This window comes from Furipterus horrens, unplaced genomic scaffold (genome assembly GCF_987537825.1).
Source record: "Furipterus horrens unplaced genomic scaffold, mFurHor1.1.pri manual_scaffold_2, whole genome shotgun sequence".
NCBI lineage: Eukaryota > Metazoa > Chordata > Mammalia > Chiroptera > Furipteridae > Furipterus > Furipterus horrens.
The window spans coordinates 187,849,891-187,876,934 of record NW_028327172.1 but is presented as its reverse complement, the minus strand read 5'-3'; the positions used below and the strand labels follow the sequence as shown (position 1 = coordinate 187,876,934).

Genomic DNA, 27,044 nt, shown 5'->3' with positions numbered 1-27,044 from the left:
GTGCTGGACAAAAACACCCACCACTCCAACATCTCTGCAGTTCACGTAGAGCATTATTTCACAGAGGGTAGTTCTTGATCCCTACATCAGTATCATCTGGGGTGCTTGTTAAAAGGCAAATTCTTGGGTGATTCCCCAAGAGATCTGAATTGAGAAGGACTATGAGAAGCCAAGAAATCTTTGATTTTACCCCATATGACTCTTACGTACATTGCAGTTTAAGAAGGACTTGTAATAGGTGGAATCTTGGTAGAAGCCAAGATTTTCCACATAAGATAAAAGAGATACATGTATAAAATTTAAAAACTGAGTAAAAACCTTGCAATGTTAAGTTTGAATTTGAACTATTAGTAAGAAATCACACATACACACACAAAGGGCATATGTAGCTCCATTACATTGGGAAGGACCAAGAAGCCATGACAAGGTAGTAGAAGCTAGAATCCTATACCCCAACTGTTGTTTCCAAACACTGTTTCTTACTAAGAGGAGCTACACAAAATGGCAAAGTGTAGGTTTGGCCAGGAAAGTTCTAAGATGAACTTGAGCCCTTTTATTTTACCCAAAAAGCAAGGAAGCTAAGAAAGACTAAAGCCCCCCCGTCACACACACACCAACCCAGAACAGTTACCACTGACCTAAGATAGGACAAATCAGGCAAAAATAATAATGACTGCAATGGATTGAAACCAAATCTATAATCCATAATAACACTAAAAAACATATTGGTTACCATTGTCACCACCAGCAGAAGCTCAGTCATTAACTCATTATTTTGAAAATTGGTAAAAGAATCAAAAGTGTATCTTGCCTTTCCTGCATGAAATAAATGAACTGGTTGATGAGCCAGTTCTTCTTGAGAGAATTAATAAATGCAGACAAAATGACAATTTGAAAGCCACCATTTTGCAATTCCTAATGAAATAATAGATCTAAATAAGAATTATTCATGGAAGCCAAAACCCTTAGGTGAAAGAAACATTGATGAAGAACTTTATAAGGAAAGACAAGGTTGGCACCTGACGCATGGAGTAATCTTCATAATTAGAAGTGGGACTACCAGATATCAACTTGTCATGTGATCAAGCCCCTAGATTACAGTTTATAGAAAATATAGGACATAAAGACATATTAAATGACACCTTGCGGCAGCAATTAGTTTAATCTAGGTGGTAGTTCAATTCCTAGGATAAATGACCTGGTTGCATCAATAAATCAAAAATGAAAAAAAGGGTGGTGACTGTTGTAGAATAAAAGAGACATAAAAGACACATTGGCCAGAAAACAATGTGTGGACCTTGTCTTAATAATCTTGATAAAAGTATAAAAATATATACTGAGACAGTATTATATCATTTGTACCATCTTTTGACCTGGGCCAGAGGGACCCTTGCTCTGACCACATACTTTCAGGAGCATGCTAGATTACCCATGTTCCTGCAGCCTTCTTCCAGACTGCCATCTGAGTAATTAGAACCCTGGAATTTTCTGCCATTGCCAAGGTCTACACAGGTCTTTCCACTGGTCTCATCCTCTGAAAGCAAATGATGTTGGTCATGTGTACCCTCTTCCAAGATCAGATCTTGGGGTGGGCCAAGTTGGGGGGTGGCCTTTGCATCTGACATGGACAGACCTTGAGTGCAGGGCTGGGAGACCCACAAGGTGTATGTGAGAGAGCCCAGGGCAGAAGGAAATGGAAAAGCAGGCAACCTGATGAGCCAGCCCTCTGCACACGGCCACATTCCAGCCAAACTCTCTCTCGCCCCTGGCCTTCCTCGTCATTTCAAAGGTCTCTTTGACCAGTTGGAGGATAAATCATATGTTATGTATTGGTTTGTTAGCTTGGCTTATAACTTCTAAATATCTGGACGCATGATATGTGGGCTTTCATGTGTACTCCTCTCCCAGTCCTGAAAATGTTAGGGAAAGTCTGCAGATGATAATATTTTTTTAATTATTATTAAGTATGATAATGACATAGTGGTTGTTTTTTTTAAAGCTGTAACAGTTAGATTTAGAGGTGAAATGACCTGATGATTTGAATTTACTTTTAAATACTCTAGAAAAAAGAGGAGGATTGGTAAGTGAAAATTGTCAAAATGTTGGTCGTTTTTGAAGTTGTGACAAGGGGCTCCATTATATTATTATGTACTTTTGTGGACTCTTGAAAATTTCTATAATAAAAAATAAAAATCAGTCTTCTACAGTGCTTGGTGAAGAAAAGCAGTGACAAACTTCTTGTAAACACAGAATAACAGGGTAAGGGTTCCCAGGAGGGTAAGAGAACCAGTGCTCCTCAGGAGATGCACCGTTGCTGAGGAGAGCCGAAGAGAGGATGCTGCCTAACCCAGAGCCTTCCATTGCCCTGCCCTCCAAAGTGAACTGAGGACCAGAGAACTGGACCTGGGGATGGGACAGGGAGGTGAGAAAGCATATTTGGAGGGAGGGCGTGTCTGGGCAGGACAAAGTCTTCCTCTTCTTATCCATGGGAACACAGAGTATGGAAAGGATTACATTTCAGAGGTAAGCACAGAACCTAGAGTTTTCTTAATGAAACCTAAAAGATACTCATCCCCTAGGCTTATTCATACTTACCCATTATTTATCAATAACAACACTAAAAACTATTTCCTTTATATCCTAAATTATCTTGTGTAAATATTGTTTGCTTTTTTTAATTCCTTGCATGTGTGTGCATGTATTTATACACACATGCATATACATATAGAGTCCCTCTCTCTCTTAGAAAAATCTAAGATTACTCGCTTACCTCAGGGGTTAAAAACATAAAATACAATTTTCCTTAAGATCAAAATAATCCAGCTAAACATATGATGGATGGAAAAAAAGACCAGTGTAATGTATTCTAATCTCTGGAAAGAAGTGGTTGATCCATTTACATTTTCTGCATCACTAAGAAGAACATATCATGTTACTGCAAAGTAATTATGTGAACTTCCATTTACGGCCAGTAGAACCAGCCTCACTCCATGAGTTACAGATTATCCTCCTCTCGCTAAGCACTTAACTCCCTCCCAACCACTGTGTGCCACTCACAGAGAGGGAATACTTACCCATATTTATCTCTTGCTTTCCACCAATGAGCATCATTCTTTTCTAATATGATATACTCTTGACCTCTCTCTAATCTGAGATCATGTGCTTCTGTCGCTTGGAAATCGTACATAGCTACAACTATTTCTTCACCATCATCTTCTTCAGGCGGAATTGGTGGGGGAGGTCTTCGCTAAGAATGAGAGATAGCATGTGAAAGTTTAGTCTTATATTTGTGTGAACTAAAACCCTAAATGATTCACACATCGCTACAGACTCAAGCAGAAACCACAAGTCTACCCAATTTAATGTAGTGAACCCTCCCATGAGTTTGATGCTACTGGACCTCTCATGGGTTTCAGAATACAGGACATGAGTAAAAACTGCCTTTAAACATCAAGAGGCTTCTGCTCAGGGTCAGGGGTAGCTTTCTAGGGAGAGGGAAGGGTAACATGTGAGCAGAAACCAGAAGGACTAAAGGGAGACCCACCACTCAAAATAGTCTGCAATGGGGAAAACACACCACGGAGTAGAGACTTTAATAAGGTCCCCTACCACTCAAAGAAATTTGCATTTCTTTGTGCTTGCTGTGTGCGAGGCACACACTTAGTACCTAACACACTCTTTCTCATTGTTTCTTAATACTGATCCCACAAAGTAGAGTACATAATTCCCCATTTACAATGGAGGAAAGAAGGGTTTAAGTAACCCACTCAAAGTCACTCATATCAGATTTATGTGGGATCAGGTCCCATCTGGGTCCAAAGTACCAATGTTTCTCACCAGATCCCACCTTCAAAGGTACATCATTAAATCAGTGAAGTCACTCTTCTGTCATAATACTGGGTTTTTAAGACTGAAATATTCCTTTGAAGTCCTGCACCTCTTATACAATTCTTGAAGCCAAAATACAAGCAAAATGATGATAGTAGGGGCCCCAATGATAATATTTGATACATTTAATATTATTTGACACACCAAAAAAATCAAATAAGCTATAGCATATCTCTGATATGATGGGGTAGAGGGAGGAACAAACAGCATCATACGAATTAATATGAACATACTCTAAACTGTAAATGCTTCCAAAAGTTAAAGGCCACCTACCTTCCTTGTTTCTGGTGCTGGAGGTAGTGCTTTTCTTATACCTGAAAATGATAACAACAGAAATAAGTCCAAATGCATCCACCAATGATCAACAGTTTTAAGGAAAAGTGAAAATGAACACAGAGGCAAGAAGCCTAGTCCGACTCTCTCATTCTGGTGCTCGTATCACTATTTGAAACAGAACTTTAAAATATTATTGAAACCCTGGCTGCTGTGGCTCAGTGGATTGAGCATTGGCCTGCGAACCAAGTGTCGCTGGTTCGATTCCCAGTCAGGACACATGACTAGGTTGCATGTCAGGTCCCCAGTTGGGAGCGTGAGTGAGAGGCAACCACACAGTGATGTTTCTCTCCCTCTCTTTCTCCTTTCTCCTCTCTCTAAAAATAAATAAATGAACAAACAAACAAATAATTTTTTTTAAAATGCTATTGAAGTTGGTTTGTATTTCTGTCTTTCTGAACAGACTATAAATGCCATAGGGACTGGGGCCATGTCTGACTCTTTATAAATATGTGTGACTACACAAACTAAAAGGCTTCCACTTAGCACAGGAAACTGTCTACAAAATGAAAAGGCAAGGGAGGAAATATTTGCAAATCACATATCTGATAAGGGGTTAATATCCAAAATGTACAAGGAATTCATACAACTCAATAGCAACGATAAAATAATAATAATAACAACAATTAAAAATGGGAAAAGGAGTAGAAGACATTTTTTCAAAGAAAACATATGAATGGCCAACAGGTATATAAAAAAGTGCTCGATATCACTAATTATTAGGGAAATGCAAATCAAAACTATGATGAGATATTATCTCATATCTATTAGATGGCTGTTATCAAAAACATGGGATAACAAATGCTAACAAGGATGTGGAGAAAGGGGAACCCTCAGGCACCGTTGGTGGGAATGTCAACTGGTACAGCCAGTTGGAAAACAGTACAGAGGTTCCTCAAGAAAATAAAAATAGACTTGCCCTATGACCCAACAATCCCACTTCTGGATATATACACAAAGGAAATGAAATCAGTACCTTGAAAAGATATCTGTATTCCCATCTTTGTTGCAGCATTATTCACAATAGCCGAGGTATAGCAACAACCTAAGTGTGTTGCAAATGTGATACAGATAAATTAGAGACAGAGACAGAGACAGAGAAAAAGGCAGAGATAGAGAATGGAATACTATTCAGCCTTAAAAGAAGAAGGAAACCTTGTCACTTGGAACAACATGGATGAACCTGGAGGGTGTTATGCTCAGTGAAATAAGCCAGACAGAGAAAGACAAATACCACATGGTATCACTTATATGTGGAATCTTAAAAAAAGAAAATCGAGCTCATAGAAACAAAGAGTAGATAAGTGGTTGCCAGGGGCTGGGGTTAGGAAAATGGAGATGTCAGTAGAAGGGCACAAACTTTTAGTTGTAAGTGACCAAGGCCTGAGGATCTAATGTATACCATTGTGACTGTAACTGATAACTGCAGCATTTAAATGAAAGTTGCTAAGTGAGTACAACTGAAATGTTCTCACTGATACACAACAAAGGGCAAACATGTGAGGTGTTTATTCAATCGGAGAAATCCTTTTACAATGATAAGTATATCAAATCACCACACTGTACACTATAAATAGCTTACAATTTCATATGTCAATTATTCCTCAATAAGGTTGGGGGAAAAAGCTGATGATGGTGACATGTTATACTCATATTTTCTAATAGTCATTTTTAGCAGGCTTCCGCATTGAAATAAAAGGTCCCCCGAACTTATCAGACATTTTGATTCCATGAAGTGGTCCACATGCTAACTAAATATAATTATTCTTACAAAATACACTTGTCCAATATTTACACTGTGCTAGAAAGTGTGAGGGTCATACTTAACCAACATCAGAATCAAAATCATGTCCCTTTCTCACTCTACCAATATGAACAGTATAATTATAGAATAAAATGAATACTTACTACTCTCAAAAAGATTGTATTTTTCACATCCAGGTGCTAGTTTTTCAGTTTGTCTACAACACTGATAACTTCCATCTGCCCAAAATTTAGGATGGTATTTAATCATTATATTATTGTTGTTCTTTATTTCTGGAATTCACAAATACATTAATTAATCAGTGGAATAAAGCAGAGGTAACGACATTTCATAAGTAACACTGTCAACCACTCTTTCTCTCTCAGATATCATACTTATTATGAGAACACCCCCATAACATCACACAGCCCAGCATTCATGAAATTCATGTGGTGCTCTTTTGCCTCCTTTTTTTGGTGAAACGTCCTTGTTAGGAGAGGTAATCTCTGCTACACTGTAAGGGATCAGCCTGCCACTGTTTTTGTTCTGCAGAAAAAGCAGTGAGGATTGTGCAGGACAAATCCCCCATTTAACCACTTTAAGCAGAAGTCAGTTCATCCACACTAAATGTTGACTACACAGGCAATTTCTTAGGAAATATCAAATCCTGTTATCATAAAGGCTCAGTGCTTTATCATCTCCAAAGGTATCATGCATTAAATGAAAGCCTGCTTTCTTAGAAACTATGTATACATCACTAGAAGAAATCAGACTATAAAAAAAGAAGCTGTCATCAATATGTACCACTTAGAGTAAAGTAACAGAGTGTCGTTGGAGAAACACTTATTGTATATTAAAAGATTAAAAATGCAAGATGCATTAGCTGTGTTTCTGTTTTCATGATAACAATGCTCTAGCCTAAAATTATGTACAAATTCATGTTGCATTATAGGAGTTTTACCTTCTTTTAACTTCTTCACCCACTGGTCCCTGCTTTGTGCACTAGGTGCAAAAATGTAAAGTGTGTTAGCATCATGAACAACCTAAAATAAAAGATAAGATGGAGTCAATGAGAAATACTCAGACACAGCACTATGTCCAGTACAGAGCTCTTGTCTAGCACAGACACCAATAAATGATTCTGAAATAACTGAATAAAAGTCCATTACTTTGGACCCAAAGAACCTAGATTCCTGCCTTACAAAACATCTATTTCTGCATGCCTACACTGAGTAGTATACACATTTTACAAAGGACCGTGTCTTATAGAAGAAAAGAATTATACAGAGGCCAGAACACTTCACTAATCTATATTTCCTGTGACCTAATTAACTGAAGCTCCTTAGGTAAACTTGGTGTAACAGGGATTATCCTAATCCGGTATTTTCCTGAATAATATTTAGATAAATGGACTGCTCTTTCAGCATCACTCCTCCCCCTTCCTTTTGCTTCTATAAATAACTGCAGTAGCTAACAATTAGGCACTGTCTACGCTAACTCCATGCAATGTGCTTTACAGACCTTAACTCAAAAACTCCTGCCATCAAGGCATCAGTATTTTATGGAGGCGGAGACTAAGGCCTATACACTGAGCCTCCACGTCTGTATAACTCCAGGTGGCACCATTCACATCGAATGCATTGCAGATGGTGCCCCCTAATATTGTGCTACTTAATCTGCCCATCATCATTGGCTGGTATTCCAGAAAGCCATGATCCGATTTCAATGCCCAAACGTTTAACCACAGTGCCTCTTTTAGAGGTAATTTCTGTCAAGCAACTAAATAGTCTTATTATTCATATTTTTAATGTGATATTTAATATCTATATAATAATAAAATTAAATCTGGGAAACTAACCCAAGAATTTTATCTGTGGTCTTGATATCATCAGTTGTTCACAAGGCAGAAACACCTTGACTGTCTTAAAAATAGGTATGGCCAGAAACCTCCCTTCACCATATCAACAACCACTGAATTGAACATAAATAACTCTTTCATTGATAAATGGCTATTCCTGGCCATCTTCAATAGATAATTCCTTACCATTCATTACAATCAAATAAATGCAGTCAAACAGCAGTGTGGACACCATAGAACAAATAGTGTTATATTTCACTCAGTGATTCATTCATCACACCAGCATTTTGCTGGGACTACACAGACACAAAAATACATCAAACATGGAGCCTATTTTCAAGACATGTACAGAAATACTTTATAACTAGACAAAGTGAGACATGATAGAGAGGTAAAGGTAAAGCAATAAGAGAGATGTGGGGATGTATGTTGCCTCATTTGGTCCCTGATTTTTACAGCTGTGATATTGCAATTTATAATAAGAAAAGAAATACCTATTTGTTTTGCATCCTGGTTCCTGGCACAGAAATCCAAAAACCCTTGGACTATCCTGTGCTTAGTGATAAAGGTGTCTTTGTTACACTGATGAGGGACTTTGGAAAGCACCCAAGGATGGGGGCTGGTTGCCAATGGAACCAACCTTGTGATTAGAGGGTTGGAACTTCCAGTCCTCCCACCCTTCACTACCACCTCCAGGGAGGAGAGAGGGACTAGAGATTCAGTTTAATCACCAATGGCCAAAGATGTCATCAATCATGCCTCTGTAACGGAGCTTCCATAAAACCCCTATAAGGAGAGGGTTTGGAGAGACTCTGGGTTAATGAATATGGAGATCTGGGGAGAACAGTGCACCTGGAGAGAGCCTGGAAGTTGTGACTAGCATCTGAAGTGGGGCCAGTCTCGTGGGACTGAGCCCTTGACCTGTGGAATTGATGCTATCTTTGGTAAGATGGAGCTAGAACTGAACTGAATTTTTGAACACCCAGCTGGTGTTGGGAAATTGCTTGTGGTGTGTTAAAATGCACACATATTGGAATTGGGTGTCAGAATCTTAACACCTTACCTAGGTCTGTCAATGCAATCCACTCTGAACATAAGAATTAGGTAAAAATGCACCATGAAACATTGTGAATTGACACAAGGGTATCTGGAAAGAACAGCTAGGGCTTTGAACCTTCCAGAAACCTGGGTGCATCATAATTCATGACAATAATTCATTTTTCTGAGTCTTTACATCAGGCTAAGCCTTTACATGCATTGCCTCATTTAATCCACATGGCAGCCCATGTCTCCATTAGCAATGGGATCCTCATTTCCCAGATGAGAAAACAAAAGCAGGTGAGATTAATTCATCTGAGTAGGATCTGTTTGACCCCCAAAGGCTCTTCCTATTCATGTTTCCTGCAAACACCTTCCTAGCACCCTAGAATCTGTCTCTTCAGGCTCCAGTCTAACTTCTCTGCAAAACTCACCTCACAGTGATACTAGGAACCTGTAACTTTGTTCAAGTGTGTTCAAGACTAGCTAATCAGTAGGAAACTAATCCAAATGCAGAGTTCTGATAACTAAGACTGGCTATACTACTTAGCTAACTTGAGACATTTCTAAAAACCATTTCTAAAATAGCACCCTCAACCCAAATAGTAAATATGGATTTGGCATCTCAGGCAAGGCAATGGGTGAGCTTATCTGGGGTCCAGTATCTATCCTCTCAGCAAACCCTGGAGCACACCTGGCAGTCACTTGCTGTGTCATTCACGTGACAGCTGACTTTGACAGAGGGCATACAGGGAGCCACATTCCTCCCATGTGTCATTTGCTGGTGAGTCATCCCAGCACAGCGGAGGTTGGCAGGGGAAGAGCTTTGCAGACCTCGAGGAACAGAAGCCATTTCAACAAGGAGGAAACACACTCTCCCTTAGCAACACTCCTAACTTAGTACTCTCCCTCCTATTTACATCTTCATTCATTTACTCAAGAGACTTTCATTGATTATGGGTCTAACAGCTGTTAGGCAGATCTGGGTTCAAAACTTTGGGGGGAAAAGGCTACCTTCTGGGGAAGTCCCAGCTATGTCAGAAGACTCAGCTAAGGAAGTAGCTGGATCTTCCTCCCATGGTCTCTGTTCCTTCCTAGGGCTAGAATATGCTTAGGTGAGAAGCAGCCTCCTTTGGCTTCGAAATGTCTACTTCTACCTTTCTTTTTTTTTTTTTTTTGGTCTTGCATCTGCACAAAATGCAAACTTTCACTGTAAAGATGTGAAATTAGGACCCAAACTTTTAGTTACACTTAAGTTATAATAAGAGGATATCTTTCACCTTTCAAATCTTGCTGGTTTAAATTACATAGTTAAAGCTCAAGTTGACTTTTTCTTAATTTTTAAGATGGTTTTTTAACTTTTCTTGTATTTATTCATCTCAACACTTAAAAGTGGTCCTGGGATATAATGCTTTCTGTTCTTCTATTTTCCTCATCATTCTAAAAACCAACCCACATCTTCCAGATCAGATCTCTTTCTCTCAGACAGCAAAATTTCTAATTCTGGGTCTAGACTCATGAAAACCATAGCTGCCCACAACCATTTGCCACCCCTCAAGTGTCTAATAGCCATCAGAAGTGTGGTAGCAGTGGTTTTCTGCTAAACTTCACAGGAAATTACACACTTGCTTAATGTACTTAATCAAAAAAGAGTTAAATCAGGCTTACTTCTAGATCTGAGGTAGATGGAGTGTTACTAGTAGTAGTGAGAGCAGTAACAACAGCAGTAATAATAGCAACTAACACTGATCTTGCTCTCATTGTGTATCTAAACTACTTATATATCACCTTGGTTAATCCTCACAACAACCCTAGAAAGTGGGCACTATTAATATTATTATTCTCATTTTTCAGAAGAGAAGAGAGACACAAAGCAGTTAAGTGACATGAACAAGGTCACAGAGCCCGTCAGTGGGGAATCAGGCAGTGTGGCCTCAGAGTTGCCTCTTTCAGCACCATACTGTCCCTGCTCTTCATGGGAAAAAATAAAAGCTAGATATAAAACAATCAATTGAAAAAAGCAAACTTAAATGCAGTCCGTCCTCCTCTTGTGTTGTTTGCCACCATAGTGAAAATAATCAGACATGGTTTTAAAGCTTGAATACCCTAGTTTATTGCTTTCAGGTCCTCTTAATCCCTCAACTTGAAAACGTTAATTTCAAATGTAACTGAGAAGCTCATAGTAGCAATTAAAAACAACCAAGGTCTCCTCTGTGATACCATGTTGTAAAGATGTTTGCAGTTTTCCCCTGAGTCCACAGCGAGACCACAGCCATGGTCAAAAGGCGACTCGCATTGGACAAGTCGGCTACTCAAAGGAAAGCACAAATTTGTCCTCAGCCAGGGAAGACGGTAGTGGTGTTCTGGAGAGGGGCCACGTGCTGCCTGCCGTGAGATCTGGAGTACCAGATCCAGCTCTGCACTCCTAATTCTCAAGGTGTATATGCACCACGAGCCTGCAGAGCGTGACCGGGATGGCTCAGGAGTCACACTGATCCTCCTGGGGAGTGGCAAGATGTGAGTGTGTGTTCCACAGAGGCTTTTCATTTGCAAAATGACCTTGGACAAGTCATTGAACATCTGTGAACCTGTTTCCTGTCATAAACGAGAACAGTGTATTTATCTCCCTTATATAACAGGATCATTGTGAAGGAAAACATGAAATGTTTAAAAGGTGTAGCTTAATCTATATACAATTCTAATATTATATTTTGCATCACAAGCAACCTTTTAACCTCATTTCTGTTTGAGTGGCTCAAGCCTGCCCCTTCTCAACATCTCAAATTCACAGAGAGCATTCCACCCCACTTTTTTCTTTTTCTTTCTTTTTTTTTTACTAATTAACTGTATTGGAGTGACATTGGTTTGCAAAACCATACAGGTTTCCAGTGCACAACTCAATCTCTGTCTCTGCTCCTCCTAACTTCTCTGTGATAAATCTGAATAATAGTAAGTTAGGTCTGGGGCTTAGAAACTCAGGGCACGGGTCAAAACTAACAGACCAAAAACAAGAATAAAAGAATGTTTCAACAAAGATTTAAACAGTTCATGAAGGAAAGCAATTACTGTTAAACTACAAATGAACCTAAAAATCAACTAGCCTATGATTCAGCAATCCCACTTCTGGGTATTTATCTGAAGGAAATGAAATCTGGCTCTTGAAGATACCTCTGCACAGCCATGTTCACTGAAGCCTTATTTGCAATAGCCAACATACGAAAACAACCTAAATGTCCCCTGACAGATAAATGGATAAAGAAAATGTGTTGTGTCTGTACACAATGGAATGTTATTCAGCTTTAGAAGAAAAGAAGGAAATCCTGTTATTCCTGATGACATGGATGAACCTAGAAAGCACATGCTAAGTGAAATAAGCCAGACACAGAAAGACAAATACTGAATGACCTCGCTAGTATGTGGAATGTAAAATAGTCAAACTCATGGAAGCAGAGAATAGAACAGTGGTAGTCAGGGGTTGGGGGATGGGAAAATAGGGAAAGGGCACTGTGATAGGCAGTCAGACAGACGTGAACAGAGAAAAGACAATAGGCCAGGAAAGCCCTGGTGCCTAGCAACAGGCAAAACCAGGAAAACAAGGACCTTGCCCCCAAGGTAATCTTTCCTCCCCTAGCATATCTGTCTCTTGTCAGGCAGTTTAGTCCCCCTGACCTTTCATATTGCTGCTCATGAGGTTTAGACTCTACCCTGACCTTTCCTCCCCAGGCATGTTGCTAGTCACGCAGGTTAGACCTCCTTAGAGGGGGGAGCAAACAAGACCAGAGAATAGCCTTTAAGCATTAAGCCCCAAGGACAATGAGGCTCTGACCCATCTCAAATACATCTAGGCCTCAGTGGTGTTTCAGTTCCAGGCCCAGAAAAGCAGCAAAACCAGACAAGCAATGCCATGGCTGACATAAGGACCAGCAACATTGAGAAATGACACCCTGCCCTGATGTCAACCAATTCAGAGACCATGACCCTGAAAGGACACACCTGGAAAGCTGATGAATATTCTATTGGGTCCTCCCTGAGACCTCCAAATAAATACCCTCAAGACAGCAGACCCAGTGACTCTCCCTGGGGAGCACAACCTCACCTTTTCACCACCTATCCCCTGAACCCCCAACACTCACGTTTTCCTTGCCTCTCTTTCACCTATGCCCCAAGGGCCCCTTTTTTTGCCTCTGTAACTTGTATCCTGAGCTCATTTCTCCTTCAGTTCACTTCTACCTCTGCAACTTTCTAAATAAACTTTCTCTTAGAGTTGGAGTCTTAACCCTGAATTCTTTCTTAGCCAGAACTTAAAGTACTGAGATTGCTGAACCAAGGTCTGGTGTGACTCCACCTGTCTAACACCTGGTACCATTCTGGCTGCCAACAGTACCAAGTGTTTCAGTTATACAAGATGAGAAGTCTGGAAATCTAATGCACAGCATGGTGACTACACTTAACAATACGGGACTATATACTTGAAATTTGCTAAGAAGGTAGATATTAAGTGTTCTCACAATAAAAAGAAAAAAAGTGGTAACTGTGAAGTGATGGATATGTTAATTACTTGATTGTGGTGATCATTTCACAATGTATACATATATTGAAATATCAAGGTTTTGCACCTTAAATATATACAATTCCCAACGCACCCAAAGGATGGCTACAGACCATGTCAAAGCACCTCTACCCTGCCCTGGCACAGCTTATCCTCCACAGAGCGCAGAGGTTGGTGGTCAGAGGTCACAGCCAGTCTTTGCAGCTGACTGGCCTGGGTAAATCCTTCCAATTGATCTGCCAAGAGCAACCAAGGTTCAACTACAAGAGGAGAATGTACACAGCCAACCTCTAGTACCCAGCTTGGGTGACAGGGGAGGCTGTGCCACTGGACCCTATAGGACACCTACTACATTAGGCCATACTACCAAGACACAGAGTCAAAGCAACTCTACCCAAAACACAGAAACAAGCACAGGGAGGTTCCCAAATTGAGGAGGCAAAGAAATACAGTCCAGATGAAAGAACAGAATAAAACTCCAGAGAAAGTACTAAATGAAATGGAAATAGCCAGCCTATTAGATGCAGAGTTCAAAGCACTGGTGTACAGGATGCTCAGAGAAATGATTGAGTATGGCCACAAAATAAAGGAAGAAGTGAGGGTTACATAAAATGACATAAAGAAAAATATACAGGGAACCAAAGCTGGGATTCAAATCAACAATTTGAAACAAAAGGAAGAAATAAACATTCACCAGAAACAGAAAGAAGAAAAAAGAATTCCAAAAACTGAGAAATGGATTAGAAACCTCTGGGACAACTTTAAGCATCCAAATCATAGGGATGCCAGAAGGAGAAGAGGAAAAGCAAGAAATTGAAAACTTATTTGAAAAAATAATGATGGAAAACTTCCTAAATTTGGCAAAGGAAATAGACATACAAGTCCAGGAAGCACAGAAAGTCCAAAACAAGTTGGACCCAAGGAGGACCACACCAAGACACATCATACTTAAAATGCCAAAGGCTAAAGATAAGAGGAAAGCAGAGAGTTACCTACAAAGGAATTCCCATAAGACTGTCGGCTGATTTCTCAAAAGAAACTTTGCAGGCAAGAAGGGGCTGGCAAGAAGTATTCAAAGTGACGAAAAGCAAAAATCTACAACCAAGATTACTCTATCCAGCAAAGTGATCATTTAGAATGGAAGGGCAGATACAACAGAATCTAAGAAATAAAAATAAAAACAAACTAAGCAAACAAGCAGAATAGGAACAGAATCTTAGGTATGGGGATCATTTGGAGGATTATAAGCTGGGAGGGGGAAGGTGGATAAAAAGGGAAATGGTGCAGGGACTAAGAAGCATAATTGATAGGAACAAAATAGACAGGGGGATGTTAAGAATAGCAGGAAATGAAGAAGCCAAAGAAGTTACATGCACAACCCATGGACATGAACTAAGGAGGGAGGATTGCAGGAGGGAAGTGGGTATTCAGCAGAGGGGGGCAAGGAGAAAAAAATTGGGACAACTATAACAGCATAATTGATAAAATAGTCTTTAAAATATATATAATTCCTATGTCAGTTATAAACATCAATAAAGCTGATTTTTAAAAAAATCAACCACTAAAGCAATGACAGAGAACTGTAATGCCAAAGACTAAAAGCCAGAATAACATTGTTACAAAAACATTTCAGCTCACCTGAAATGGATATTTATTTTGACAGGGAATAACACCGTCATCATTCTTCACTATTTCCACACACTTTATTTTTGAAACATCAATAAATCCCTTTCTGTATTTTTTCTGTTAAAAGGAAAAAAAAGGAGAACCATTACAATCATAAGATATAAGAACGTTATTAATGGTAATATTTGCTAATGAAATCACCGACTCAATATATTGCAATTTCCTTAATAATTATCTAAACCATGTCTCCTCTTATTGTTAAATTTGTTCAAAACGCTAACATTGTGAGGACTATAATCAAAATAATTAAGCCCTTCTATTTCTAAAGAAGAAATGGTTCTGTCCATGCCCCCCCAAAGCTCTGGGACAGGGATATGGACTCCCTCTTATTGTCGCCTTCCCTTGTTAAACACACACCTTAACTTGTTTAACTTCTTGATGACAGCACTCCCAAAAGATAGCATTAAAGACCAAACCAATCAAAAATCTGTGTACTCAATCACAGATGCAAACTCCAGCCCGCTTCCTTTTCCCCTCCAGTGTACAGAACCTAGGAGGACAGAAGGTGGCCTTAGCACATTCACATAAAGCCTCCACTCAGACTCTTAGTGAATGTTCTACTTCCTTCCCATCGCCTTTTCTCCCAGGGCACGGCAAATCTCCCCACAACAAATAACTAATGACCACAATCTTTGGGCTCCTACCCTGCTCCCAGGAACTTGCTCTGCTCCTCACTGTCACCACAGGACTTCCAGGCCTGCCACCTGTCCCAGGCCATCAGCTCCCATCTGACTAGACCACTCTGGAGGTCATTTCACCAGTTTATCTCCTCCCTTTCCCTCCCCTCCTCCCCTCCCCCTCCCCCCACCACACTAATCCCATACATCCCTTGACATATTTGTCAGCCCCTAGTTCGATTCATACCTTTCCCTATTCCCGCATACGGGCTGCAGAAGGTCAAAAAACAATACTAACTGTCTTCTTGCTGCTTAGCCTGACCTTCACTGCTGCATCCGGGTTCTTTTCTAATCTCTGGTTGAAGGAACCTGGTGACCTCCATGGAACAACAAACCCTTCCCATTCCCCTTATCCCTGGGGACAACTGTCCCACTACTTTACAGAGAAGAAAGCAGCCATTCCACAGGCACACCCCCAAAATCTTCCTTCTGCAGGTCAAAAGCACTCCTAAGATTTACCCTTTCTCTTCTCTTTCATCCTGTCTCTAAGAGGTTAAAGGGATACAATAGGTAAGATACTACAGTTGGCACTTAATAGAAGTCATTTCATTTTATGTTCACAAAATTCTCCTCATCTTACAGATGAGGAAACTGCAGCTCAGACTATTTAAATACATGACCCAAAGACCCCAACTGACCCCAAAGCCAACTAGACCATGGAATGCCCCAACTGCAAGCAGGTGACAGAATTAATGGGGCCAAGTTCCCAAGAGGACAACATGGATTCTGAGCATGGACTGTGCTTTAGCCAAGATACAGAGAGGGACAGTCTCCCCAGTCACGTTCTTCTAAGGCATTTACTTCTCCCATCCGTACCAAGAACCCTTCTTCTGGCCCTGCTACTGCCCTAGCTCTTCTCTTCCCTTCTTGAAAGAAAACGTGATTACACCCTCAGCCTTTCATTTCCTTCCCACCCACTCATCCTTAACCACTTGCTATTTACCTCCCACGTCACCACAGCCTGCTAAAGCCGTTCTCAGAAACATCACCGATGAACAAACCCGACTGTCTACCCAGCTGTCATCTGCTCACACCTTTACGAGGCTTCTGGGAGTGCCGACACTCTTCTCCCTTAGTGGCCTTGACTTGGGGTCACCCTGGTTTTCCTTCTCTCCCTTCCCCTTAGTTTCTCACAGGACAACAGTTGTCCTGCGTTAGTAACTGTGTCAGGGAGCACACAAAGTCCAGGTTGCAGAAGCTCCTGTCCTAAGCATATAGTCCACGTAGTGCGCCATTTAATCCTCACAGGCACTCTGGGAGGTAAGCATTCCCAGACACATTTTACAGAGGGAAGAAACTAAAACAAAGCAACTTTCCCAAGTTTACCTGCGGGAGGGACAAGCACAGTATGTATTATACAGGGTGGGGCAAAAGTAGGTTTACAGTTGTTAGTGTATGAAACACAGTTTATTCTTGTAGTATTACTTATTTTCAATTATTTTTCATACAAACAACTGTAAACCTACTTTTGCCCCACCCTGCATAATATAGTAAGTATTGTATATTAGAAAGATGCTAAGAGAATACAGAGGAACCGGGGCTTAAATGACAATTTGGGCAGAGAAATTCTGATCTATGATAGGGAGGGAATGAAAAGCACACACGAAGAAAAGCATATTCCAGAATGACCTCAGCTGCCTCATCTGTAAAATGGAAATGATAATAGCATCTACTTCATGGACACTATTACAGAGCTATGAGAATTAAATGAGTTAGTATTTGCAAAATGCTTATAAGATTGTCTGACCTATAGTATGATATCTGTAAGTGTTCACTACATAAAATAAATAAGTAGCAAAAAAAAAAAAGGTTAGCGTGGCTGATGTATAGGGTGCACAAGGCAGGATAGAAAGGTGATCAGGGGTCAACCTATAAAGAACCTGCTAAGGGGTCTGGCCAGACAAGGCCACCCACCCTGTTCCCGGGGTCTGTACCAGTTCATGGACAGAAGAAGGTGCCAGAGCACCATCCTCTTGTTAACAAATGACACATGTTCATGGTAGAAGTCTTAGAAAATGCTAACAGCAAAAGAGAATCAAATGACCCTTAATCCCCAACCCTGGAGAAAAGTCAACGTGGACATCATGAAGTTTTTCCAGACATAGCTCTGGGTCATATATCACCTGCCAGCTCTCTTAGCCCTGGAGCAGCAGGCTGTGTAGGTCTGCTTCCAGGATGCCCATCTCCACCCACCATCTAACCGATCAGTTAGATGCAGGTCAGTCTATGCAGAAAAAGTGGGGAAGACATGTATACTGAATTTACTTACACCCCTTAAATTCATGTTCTGTGATATATAATCTATTCATGTACTATACTGATATTTGGTCTTATTGATCTGACTATCTTGCTATAAAGTTTGCAGACAAAAGTTCAAATTTAGGTTGCTCATTTACTCCATTATCTATTCCACCAACAAACACTGATGAGACACTCAGTACAGTAGTTTCACAGTTCGGGGAGGGGGCTAAGGGTCTCCTCGAGAGGATTTCACTATAGCATGGTGGGTGGAAGGGTTGGAGTGGTTGCTTTATAATCTAGTAATGATTAAGTCAGCAAACATCTGGTGTGCTGTGGTTGGGCGGTGACTGGGCCAGGAGAAGCTGGAGAAGTCACAGGGAGGAAGTAACATTTTGATCTGGTTTTTAAAGGATAAGTAGGAGAGTTTCCTGTCAATAAAAGGAAGAAGAGTTTCAAGTAGAGAAGAAAAAAACAAAAGCACTGATTTAGGGAACAGAAATTCACTGTGGCTGAAGCTCAGAGTGGTTCAGGGGAAGTATAGGGAATGACACCAAAAAGGTTATTTAAGACAAAATTAGAAAGACACTTATATGCCAGAGTTAGGAGCTTGGATTGATCCTGAGCAGTTTTAAGAGGGGAGTGAGAAGCGCTGAATTGAGGTTTGTTTTCAGAAAGATATTAATGGCAGTGTGACATGGGCGGAGAAGGGGGCTAGCTAGGAGAATGGTGCAAGGATTCAGGTGAGGGATAATGAGGCTGTGGACCCTGTAGGCGGCAGTAAGGGGAGAAAAGCAGGGATGCTTTTCTTTATTTTTCTTAGAAGGCAGAATCCACACATCTGTGATGGATTAGAGGTGGGGATTAAAAGAGGAGAAGCAGGGAATCTGAGTTTGAAACAGAGATTCCACAAACCACAACACGGAATACTGAAGGAGAATCAAGGGTGAGGAGGCAAGGCTGGGAGTGTTGTTGGAGCTGACTATTAGACAACCAGGTCGAAATGCTTGAAGGGAGTGGCTCAAACTCAGAAATGCTTAGCACTGTGTTTATGCAATAATAGAGAATTCTGCTTTTCACAATACATATACAGTATATTTAGTAGCACGTGATTCTAGTGGTAACCCTGAGAGATTAGGCAGCATCGAGGAAGAAGAGGTTGGAAACATTAAGAAACTCACCATAGAAAAGAAACCCGGAGAGTTAATAGAAGAGCCACGTACACTCCAAAACCTGGTTTCTTAACACCTGGTTTTCATGTGCTGATTAACCATAGTTAACACTGAGAAAGGACATATACCATGAATTCCTCTCTCCATTTAGACTACTCAGAATTTCTTCAATAAGAAAATTATTTCATGATCACTTAAGTGTGCTATATATTATTGTTAATATTGTGGCCCAAGAAGAAATATCCAAGTTCATTACTTTTTCATGTGAAGTTTCTCATCTATTTCTATATTCTTTATCCTGCCCACATGTGTGTGTATGTGTGTGTGTGTCTGTGTGTGTGTGTACAGGACATACAGATCTTTTGTCTACTTCACAAAGCTTGAGATCCTGGCCCCCAGTGAGTCTTACAAGATACACTCTTTTCCTTTAATTTCCAGGATACTAAGTATTTTTAAAATATCACTATCAATACTAAATTAACAAAACTAAAAATTTAAACATATACAAATATCCAGGGCTTGCCCCAGGTGAATTTGAGAAGTCAATTGTAAATTTTCAGGACACCTCATGTCCACCGTCCACACCCTTCTTCCCCGTTATGCAGAGTGAAAGAAGCACCAGAATTTGCCTCCATATTGCAAATGACCCTTCCCTGTTCCCCATCAAAACTTCTATTCCTAATGTGGCAATTCCCAGCTGCCTGCCACAGAAGAAGTTACTGGATGAATCACCTTTGCGTTGCAGCAGGACCTCAGGTAGGAAGCATGAGCTTTGAAGTCAGGTAGACCCTGGCTCTAGCCTCTTTGCCACTTAAGAGATCTTGAGACCCAGGGCAAGCTCTGTCTCCTCTCAGTTCCTTTCTCTGTAGGAATAGGGTAGTACCTCTCAACTTTGCTAAGCTTTTAACAGGAATAAAGATAACTGTGCACAGGTGCTCAGTATGGTGTCTGGCAGGGAAAGTCACTCCCTAAATGGCAACATTCACTATTAGTTTTCACAACAACTCCGGGAAGTTAGGACACTGAGCATCAGAGCAGTTGTGAGACTGGCTAAGAGGTTGATCCAGAATTGAACCCCGAGCTCTCAAAAAACACTAAGATTTTCCCTAACTCCAGATGCCTCAAGCTAGAATGTTTTTGGATGCTTATTATAAAAAAGAAAATCATCTTATGTCAAAATTTTACAATTACAGAGCACTCACTATGAACTAGGCACTGTATTTACCTCTTCACATGGATAACTCAATAATCTTAACATTAAAACAGAACTCTTGCCACCCCATTAACAGAAGAAAAATCAGAACTTAGAGTATAACCAACTTGCCAAAAGTCATAATAAACCAAGATTTGACCTCTAATTCCAACCCTGAATTCTTCAGTGCCAAAACCACAATAAATAAAATCTAAATTAACCACATTACTTGAAAATGATGGCTAGGAGGAGTGCTGGAATTGAAGCCCTCTCCCAGTGCCAGTTCTTTTGGTGTCCACATGCTTGCATTACTGGGAACCCTGTGATGTCCTCTTTCGCCTGTTCTCTCAATTCCAACTATGGAACCTGTCTGCACACACCCTGCCATCCTGTCATTAGGCCTCCATCTGGCACTGCCAGACTGTCTTGTTCATTCAGCCTCTGTTTCTGCTCAATAGGGCACAACAATGAAAACAGACCCTAAGTACAAACCCAAATATGGCCGCTGATGTGGCACAGATAGTGACAAGGGACCCTCCGGAGAATACAGACCAAACACATATTACATACAATAATATAGAAATAAAATGCCTAGAACTTGGAGCCCTCGGCAGCTGGATGGCACCACAACCTCCTGCTAACTTTCACTGCGTGCCGTGACCATTCCGTCATTCAGCCACATTCGTCAAAGATTGATTCTGGCTTCCTCCTGCCGTCAGCAAGGCCCAGATCCCAAAGAATCACACGATGGAGAATAAAAAGTACAAAATTTCTTGCCCTTAAGGCAGTTATACCCAGGCATTTGCTAAGGTTAAGGAGAGGAATGATAATGTGGACAATGAAAGTTTGGATGGGTCAATACTAAAGGGATAAAGTGTTCCAATCAGCTCTTGAAAAGGAAAGAAAGAAGATGGCACATTCCACACTAAAAAATTACAGATGAGCTAAAAAGCCTACTCTGTGCATGAGGATAGCTCTTCCCTTTCCACTCAGAACAGAGTTAAAAGAATAGACCAGAAGTGCACAGAAGGAGAAACAAGGTCTCGGAGAATTTCACGTTTTTTCCTGTGCATATTGGGAATCAGAAGTAGAATAAGTAAAATACAGTCTTTTCCAACTTGGTGATTCATAATAAAATGCCCCATCTTTGCCAAGGACTAAATTACAGGGAAAAGTGAAAGACAGCAAAAACAAAAACTCGGCATTGTGATGTATTTTCTCCCTTTAATCATCTCATAATTGTAATTACTGGCATAGGTGTTTTACATTTTGTAAAGTGCTTCTAAGCTTTAAAAAAAAAAGCACATTTACATTAAGAAACCACAGTTACATACATAAGCATTAAGATTTATGAAGGTTTAATTATGAAGATTATGGCTTTTAATATAATATCCAGAATAAAAATGGGATGTTGAAAAAATCTCTATAAATTATAAGGAATCAAAAGGCAAAAAATTCCATTTCCAAAATCACAGAATAAACTTCATATTAGATTGCACGTTTGTAGATTATTATAAGGATTTTAAAGGTTTTTTTTATTGTATTTAAAGCTAAAGTTTGTTTGTTTTATCCTAATGGTCATTTCTCTTATGATTTTTTTATACTGCCGGCAACCCTCCTTCCAACTCCCAAGAGCACCTCTAAAAACTATTACCATGTATGTTTTATGAGAGTTGAAAGCAAAACTCACTAACATAAGTGTATTGGAATAAGTCTAAAAGTGATTTACTTAGTTTAATTTAATTAGTAAAAATTGGAATGAGTTACATAGAAATAAATGTATATGGACCCTTACTTCATAAATTTCTTGTAACAGACTTCAAATCCAAGGCATTCCAGAATTAATACATTCAATCCAATGATTACAAATCCTTTGAAGCAGAGACAATGACAGTGATCTCAGATTGCCACATTTTTCTTCTCTTCCTAAATGCCCAGCTGGGGGGGACTTTTCCAGCTCCATTCATTTATATGGGGCCATGAGACTGAGCTCCAGTCAAGGGTATGCAGACAGAAGTGATGCACTCACTTCCTCTAAAACCTTTCACACCATATTCCATGTGCCATCCCTTGTCTCACAGTTGGATGCAGAAGATCCAGTGGAAGACAAAACTACAAGATGATAGACTGCTAATGGGTACAAGATTTCTGTTTGGGGTGATGACTATGTTCTAAAACTGATAGCACTGACAGTTGCACAACACTGTGAACATATTAAAAACCACTAATTTGCACAACTTTGAGGGGTAAATAGTATGTTATGTGAATTATATCACAATAAAGCTGTTTTTTTAAAGCAAAACAAGAACAAAAAACAATGTGCCACTAGATGGAAAGAGCCTGGATTCCTGAATCACCATGTGGAAGGTAGTTATACATAACATAAGCAAGAAATAAACTTTCTATTGTGGTAAGGCATTGGGTTTGAGAGGACCATATGTTATAGTAGTGAACTACCTTGAATAACACATTCTAGAATATTAAGACCCCACATCTCAGCTACTCAATACTTCAGACTCTGTATTCAGAAAGGCAAAATGTTGAACTAAATCAGTATTTCCCAAAGTATACTGTATGGTGGTAACTAAGGTGGTTTCAAGTAAAATTTTGACATTTACTTTTATTGTATTTAGTTTTATGGTTACCTTTTATTGAATATTAATTGTTTCTCACTTATTAATACAGTTTTCTTGTAATAAACAGTGTATTTAAGAAGTGAATGTGAAATTATTTAAAGGAAAACACTAAGCAAATTACATTACTATACAGATGGAACAAATATGTGTCAAAATCGTGTAAGTCATATGCATAATGGCTGAGGTTTGGGCAATACCAGGTTAAATTATCTTTTCATATGCAAATCAATTAATCCTTGATTTTTGTTATTTTGCACTTGTCACTGTATTCCTCCACCACCTGGCCTGCCTGGTATAGCTCTGTGGGATGAGATTAGATCCACAGATACACATTCACCTAAACCCACATGAATGCTATACATAATGATTCTTTTTTATAAATATATTTTATTGATTATGCTATTACAGTTGTCCTAATTTTTCCCCCTTTGCATCCCTCCTCCCAGTACCCAGATGCTCTCCAGCAATCCCCTACCCTTAGGTCATGTCCATGGGTCATGTACATAAATTCTTTGGCTTCTTCATTTCATATTCTATTCTAAACACCCCCCTGTCTATTTTGTACTTCTTAATCTCTGCACCTTTCCCCCCACTCTCCCCCTTCTCCCTTCCAACTGAGAACCCTCCAAATGATGTCCATGTCTATGATTCTGTTTCTATTCTGGTTGTTTGTTTAGTTTTTTGTTTTGTTTTTGTTTTTGATTCAATAGTTGATAGTTGTGAGTTTGTTGTCATTTTAATGTTCATAGTTTTGATCTTCTTTTTCTTAGGTAAGTCCTTTTAACATTTTAAATAATAATGGCTTGGGATGATGAACTCCTTTAGCTTTACCTTGTCTAGGAAGGACTTTATCTGCCCTTCCATTCTAAATGATAGCTTTGCTGGATAGAGTAAGCTAGGTTGTAAGTTCCTTGTTTTTCATCACTGTGAATACTTCTTCCCAGTTCCTCTTGCCTGCAAAATTCATTTTGAGCACTCAGCTGACAGTCTTACGGGAACTCTTTTGTAGGTAAGTAACTCTCTGCTTTTCTCTTGCTGCTTTTAAGATTCTCTCTTATCTTTAACCTTTAGCATTTTAATTATGATGTGTCTTGGTGTGGTCCTCTTTGGGTCCAACTTGTTTGGGACTCCCTGTGCTTTCTGGACTTGTATATCTATTTCCTTTGCCAAATCAGGAAAGTTTTCTTTGATTATTTTTTCAAATAAGTTTTTAATTTCTTGCTCTTCCTGTTCTCCTCTGGCACCCCTACAATTTGGATGTTGGTACGTTTGAAGATGTCCCAGAAGCTCCTTAGCCTATCCTTGTTTCTTTGTATTCTTTTATCTTTTTGCTGTCCTGATTGAATACATTTTTCTCCCTTACATTACAAATCATTGATTTGATTCTTGGATTTATCCCCTCCACTGTTGGTTCCCTGTAGACTTTTCTTTATTTCACTTAATGTAACCTTTAGTTCTGCCTGGGTCTTTTTTATGCTTTTGAAGTACCCACGGAGCTTCTGGAGTACCCTGATAATGAGTGTTTTGAATTCTCCATCTGATAGGTTGCTTATCTCCATTTCATTTAGTTCTTTTTTTGGAGTTTTGTTCTGTTTTTTCATTTGGGCCATATTTCTTTGTCTCCTCATTTTGGGAGCCTCCTTTCTGTGTATTAGGTAGAGCTGCTTTGACTCCCTGTCTTAGTAGCATGGCCTATTATAGAAAAGCACACCTGTAAAAGTTGTATTGGGCAGAGCCTTAGGCAATCACCAGAGTGGGCAACCCACGTAAACCAGGTTGATGAAGTCTTAGATATGTTGTCGCCACTCTGTGGCTCTGTGTGGGAGAAGGCTCAGAAAAGGGACAAAGCCTCTGCCTGGCCTCTGGAGTTTTTCTTAGGAGAAAGTTGTCTCCTGGCACTTGCCCTCAAGCCAGTCGCTTCATTTTCTCCCCATATGGCACTGATACCATTCCAGCTGTTGCCCTGGTGCTGGAGCCCAGAGGGAGTGCATTTACATAAGTCTTAAATCTGTTGTGGGCCCTTTAAGAGGAATCTCTTGTAAGTCCAGCAGCTTCTTCCACTGCTCCAATCCGCATCGGTTTTTACATTCAGTAGTTATGGGGACTTAACTTCCTGGTGCTGGAACCCTGGGCAGGGAGGTCTGGTCTGGGGCTGGAATCCCTGGCTCCTGAGGTATCCCTCCCTACTTTTATCTACCATGTGTAGATGTGGGACCACCCATTCTGTGTCTCCGTGCCCCTCCGCCTCTCTGCACCTCTCCACCTCTCTCTCTGCGCACCTCCGCTCCCCCTACCCATTTGGATGAATGTGGCTTCTTTAAATCCTTAGTTGTCGGACTTCCACAGCTCGATTTTCTGATATTTCTGGGTGATATTTGTTTTGAGATCTAGTTGTAATTTTTCCTGTAGTTGTGCAAGGAGTTGAGGCATGTTTATCTATGCCTCCATCTTGACTGGAAGTCATATATAATGAATGTTTCTTAGCCAGCTCTCCACAGTGACCAGCATTCCAGCACAAATCCCAAATGCCTACTTGTTCCTACTGCCATCAAGTTTCAATACTTCTTACTGATAGGATTCAAAAATGCAGAAATAGAGAATGAATTTTTATAGCAACATTTTGCTTCTGGGGCAGACTTCTCACTCAGACATTTCCTGCCTAGAATGATGCATAGGGAAATGTTTTACTGGGAAGTAAGGGTTTATATGAAACTGGCAGCATAGGTAAAAATGATGAGACACTTTGGGATAAACTTAAATATACTAAATCAGAGCATTTGATTTAACCCAGATTCAAATAACAAACATAATAATAGGTAACATTCATATAGCACTGTGTGCCAGGTACTGCCTCATGAGTTTATATAAATTTATTCATTTAAGCCTTCTAATAATCATTATACCACTCCAACCTCTCCAAAAATGTCAAGAGCAAAAATAGCTGTGGGAAATCTGGAACTGGGTCACAGTGGCAGAAAAGGCTCTTACATGGCAGATCTGCAAGAAAGAACAGCCTCTGGCCAGTGTTTAGCACATGAAATGCCTATCATATGCTTAGTACACTGAGCTAGGCATCATGGGAAGTCGGGGTTCTTACTATCACTATAGACATTGACATCAGGTTTGCAAGCACAATACCACAGAAATACTTCATTTCTCTTAAGATCTTTCTTACAATTTGAATATACATGCTGATACCTGGAGTCTTATTTCACAGACCCTGAAACACCAGATGACTGTTAATCAGATTACAACCATGAATTTTCCAGTTCTTAAAATATAATTAATCCTACTAATTGCCACAACTAATCTAGACTTTAAAAAGTACAAACAATGAAAAGAAGAAAAAGAGAACAATAGTCCTGGCTCGATGGCTCAGTTGGTTGGAGCATCATCCAGTACACCAGAAGGTGAAGGTTCAATCCCCAGTCAGGGCACATATCTAGGCTGGTATCTGACCCCAGGTCGGGCATGTACAAGAAGCAACTCATTGAGATCTCTCTCTCTCTCTCTCTCTCTCTCTCAATATCTCTCTCTCTCTCTCTCTCTCTCTCTCTCTCTCTCTCTCTCTCTCTCTCTCTCTCTCTCTCTCTCTCTCTCTCCACCTTCCCACTCCCTTTCCTATCTCTCTAAAATCAATAAAAACATATCCTCTGGTGAGGAGTAAAAAAAGAAAAAAAGTGAACACCTTCCCCCCTGACTGGTGCCTCATCTTGTCCTCCTCTTTCTTCCTTTCTCAGGAGCCCCTTCTTTGAGGCAGACATGATAAAGCTCAGTGAGAACATACTCACCTGACTTCCCAGCACCAACGGTGGCTGGCATGTGATAGCCTGGCACAGAGCAGGTGCCCAATGCCTTTGTTGAATAAATTAAGGAATGAATGGGCACATAAGTGAATAGGAGGGGCATTGGTTCAGAGGAGAGGAAGCTTTCCTCAGGTCTTGCCACCACTTTCTTGACTAAACCATTTCAGAGAAGAGTCTTGGCTACCTTTTGTTTTTGCCACTCCTCTCTCAGACACATACTATCCCAG

The 27,044-nt window shown here is 40.1% G+C and overlaps 1 protein-coding gene across 3 annotated transcripts in view; it reads right to left on the bottom strand.

Moving 5' to 3' along the window:
• The window catches only part of TEC (tec protein tyrosine kinase), a 107,410-nt gene that overhangs the window by 21,260 nt on the left and 59,106 nt on the right, over positions 1–27,044 (bottom strand). For 2 of the 3 annotated variants that reach the window (XM_090266910.1, XM_090266908.1), the window contains exons 3-7: positions 15,049–15,153; positions 6,927–7,008; positions 6,130–6,258; positions 4,162–4,202; positions 3,075–3,247 (exon numbers count right to left, since the gene is read on the bottom strand). In XM_090266910.1, the coding sequence (XP_090123036.1) occupies positions 3,075–3,247; positions 4,162–4,202; positions 6,130–6,258; positions 6,927–7,008; positions 15,049–15,153 (530 nt within the window). The remainder of the gene's footprint in view (positions 1–3,074; positions 3,248–4,161; positions 4,203–6,129; positions 6,259–6,926; positions 7,009–15,048; positions 15,154–27,044) is intronic. The other variant, XM_090266909.1, reaches the window with a different exon arrangement.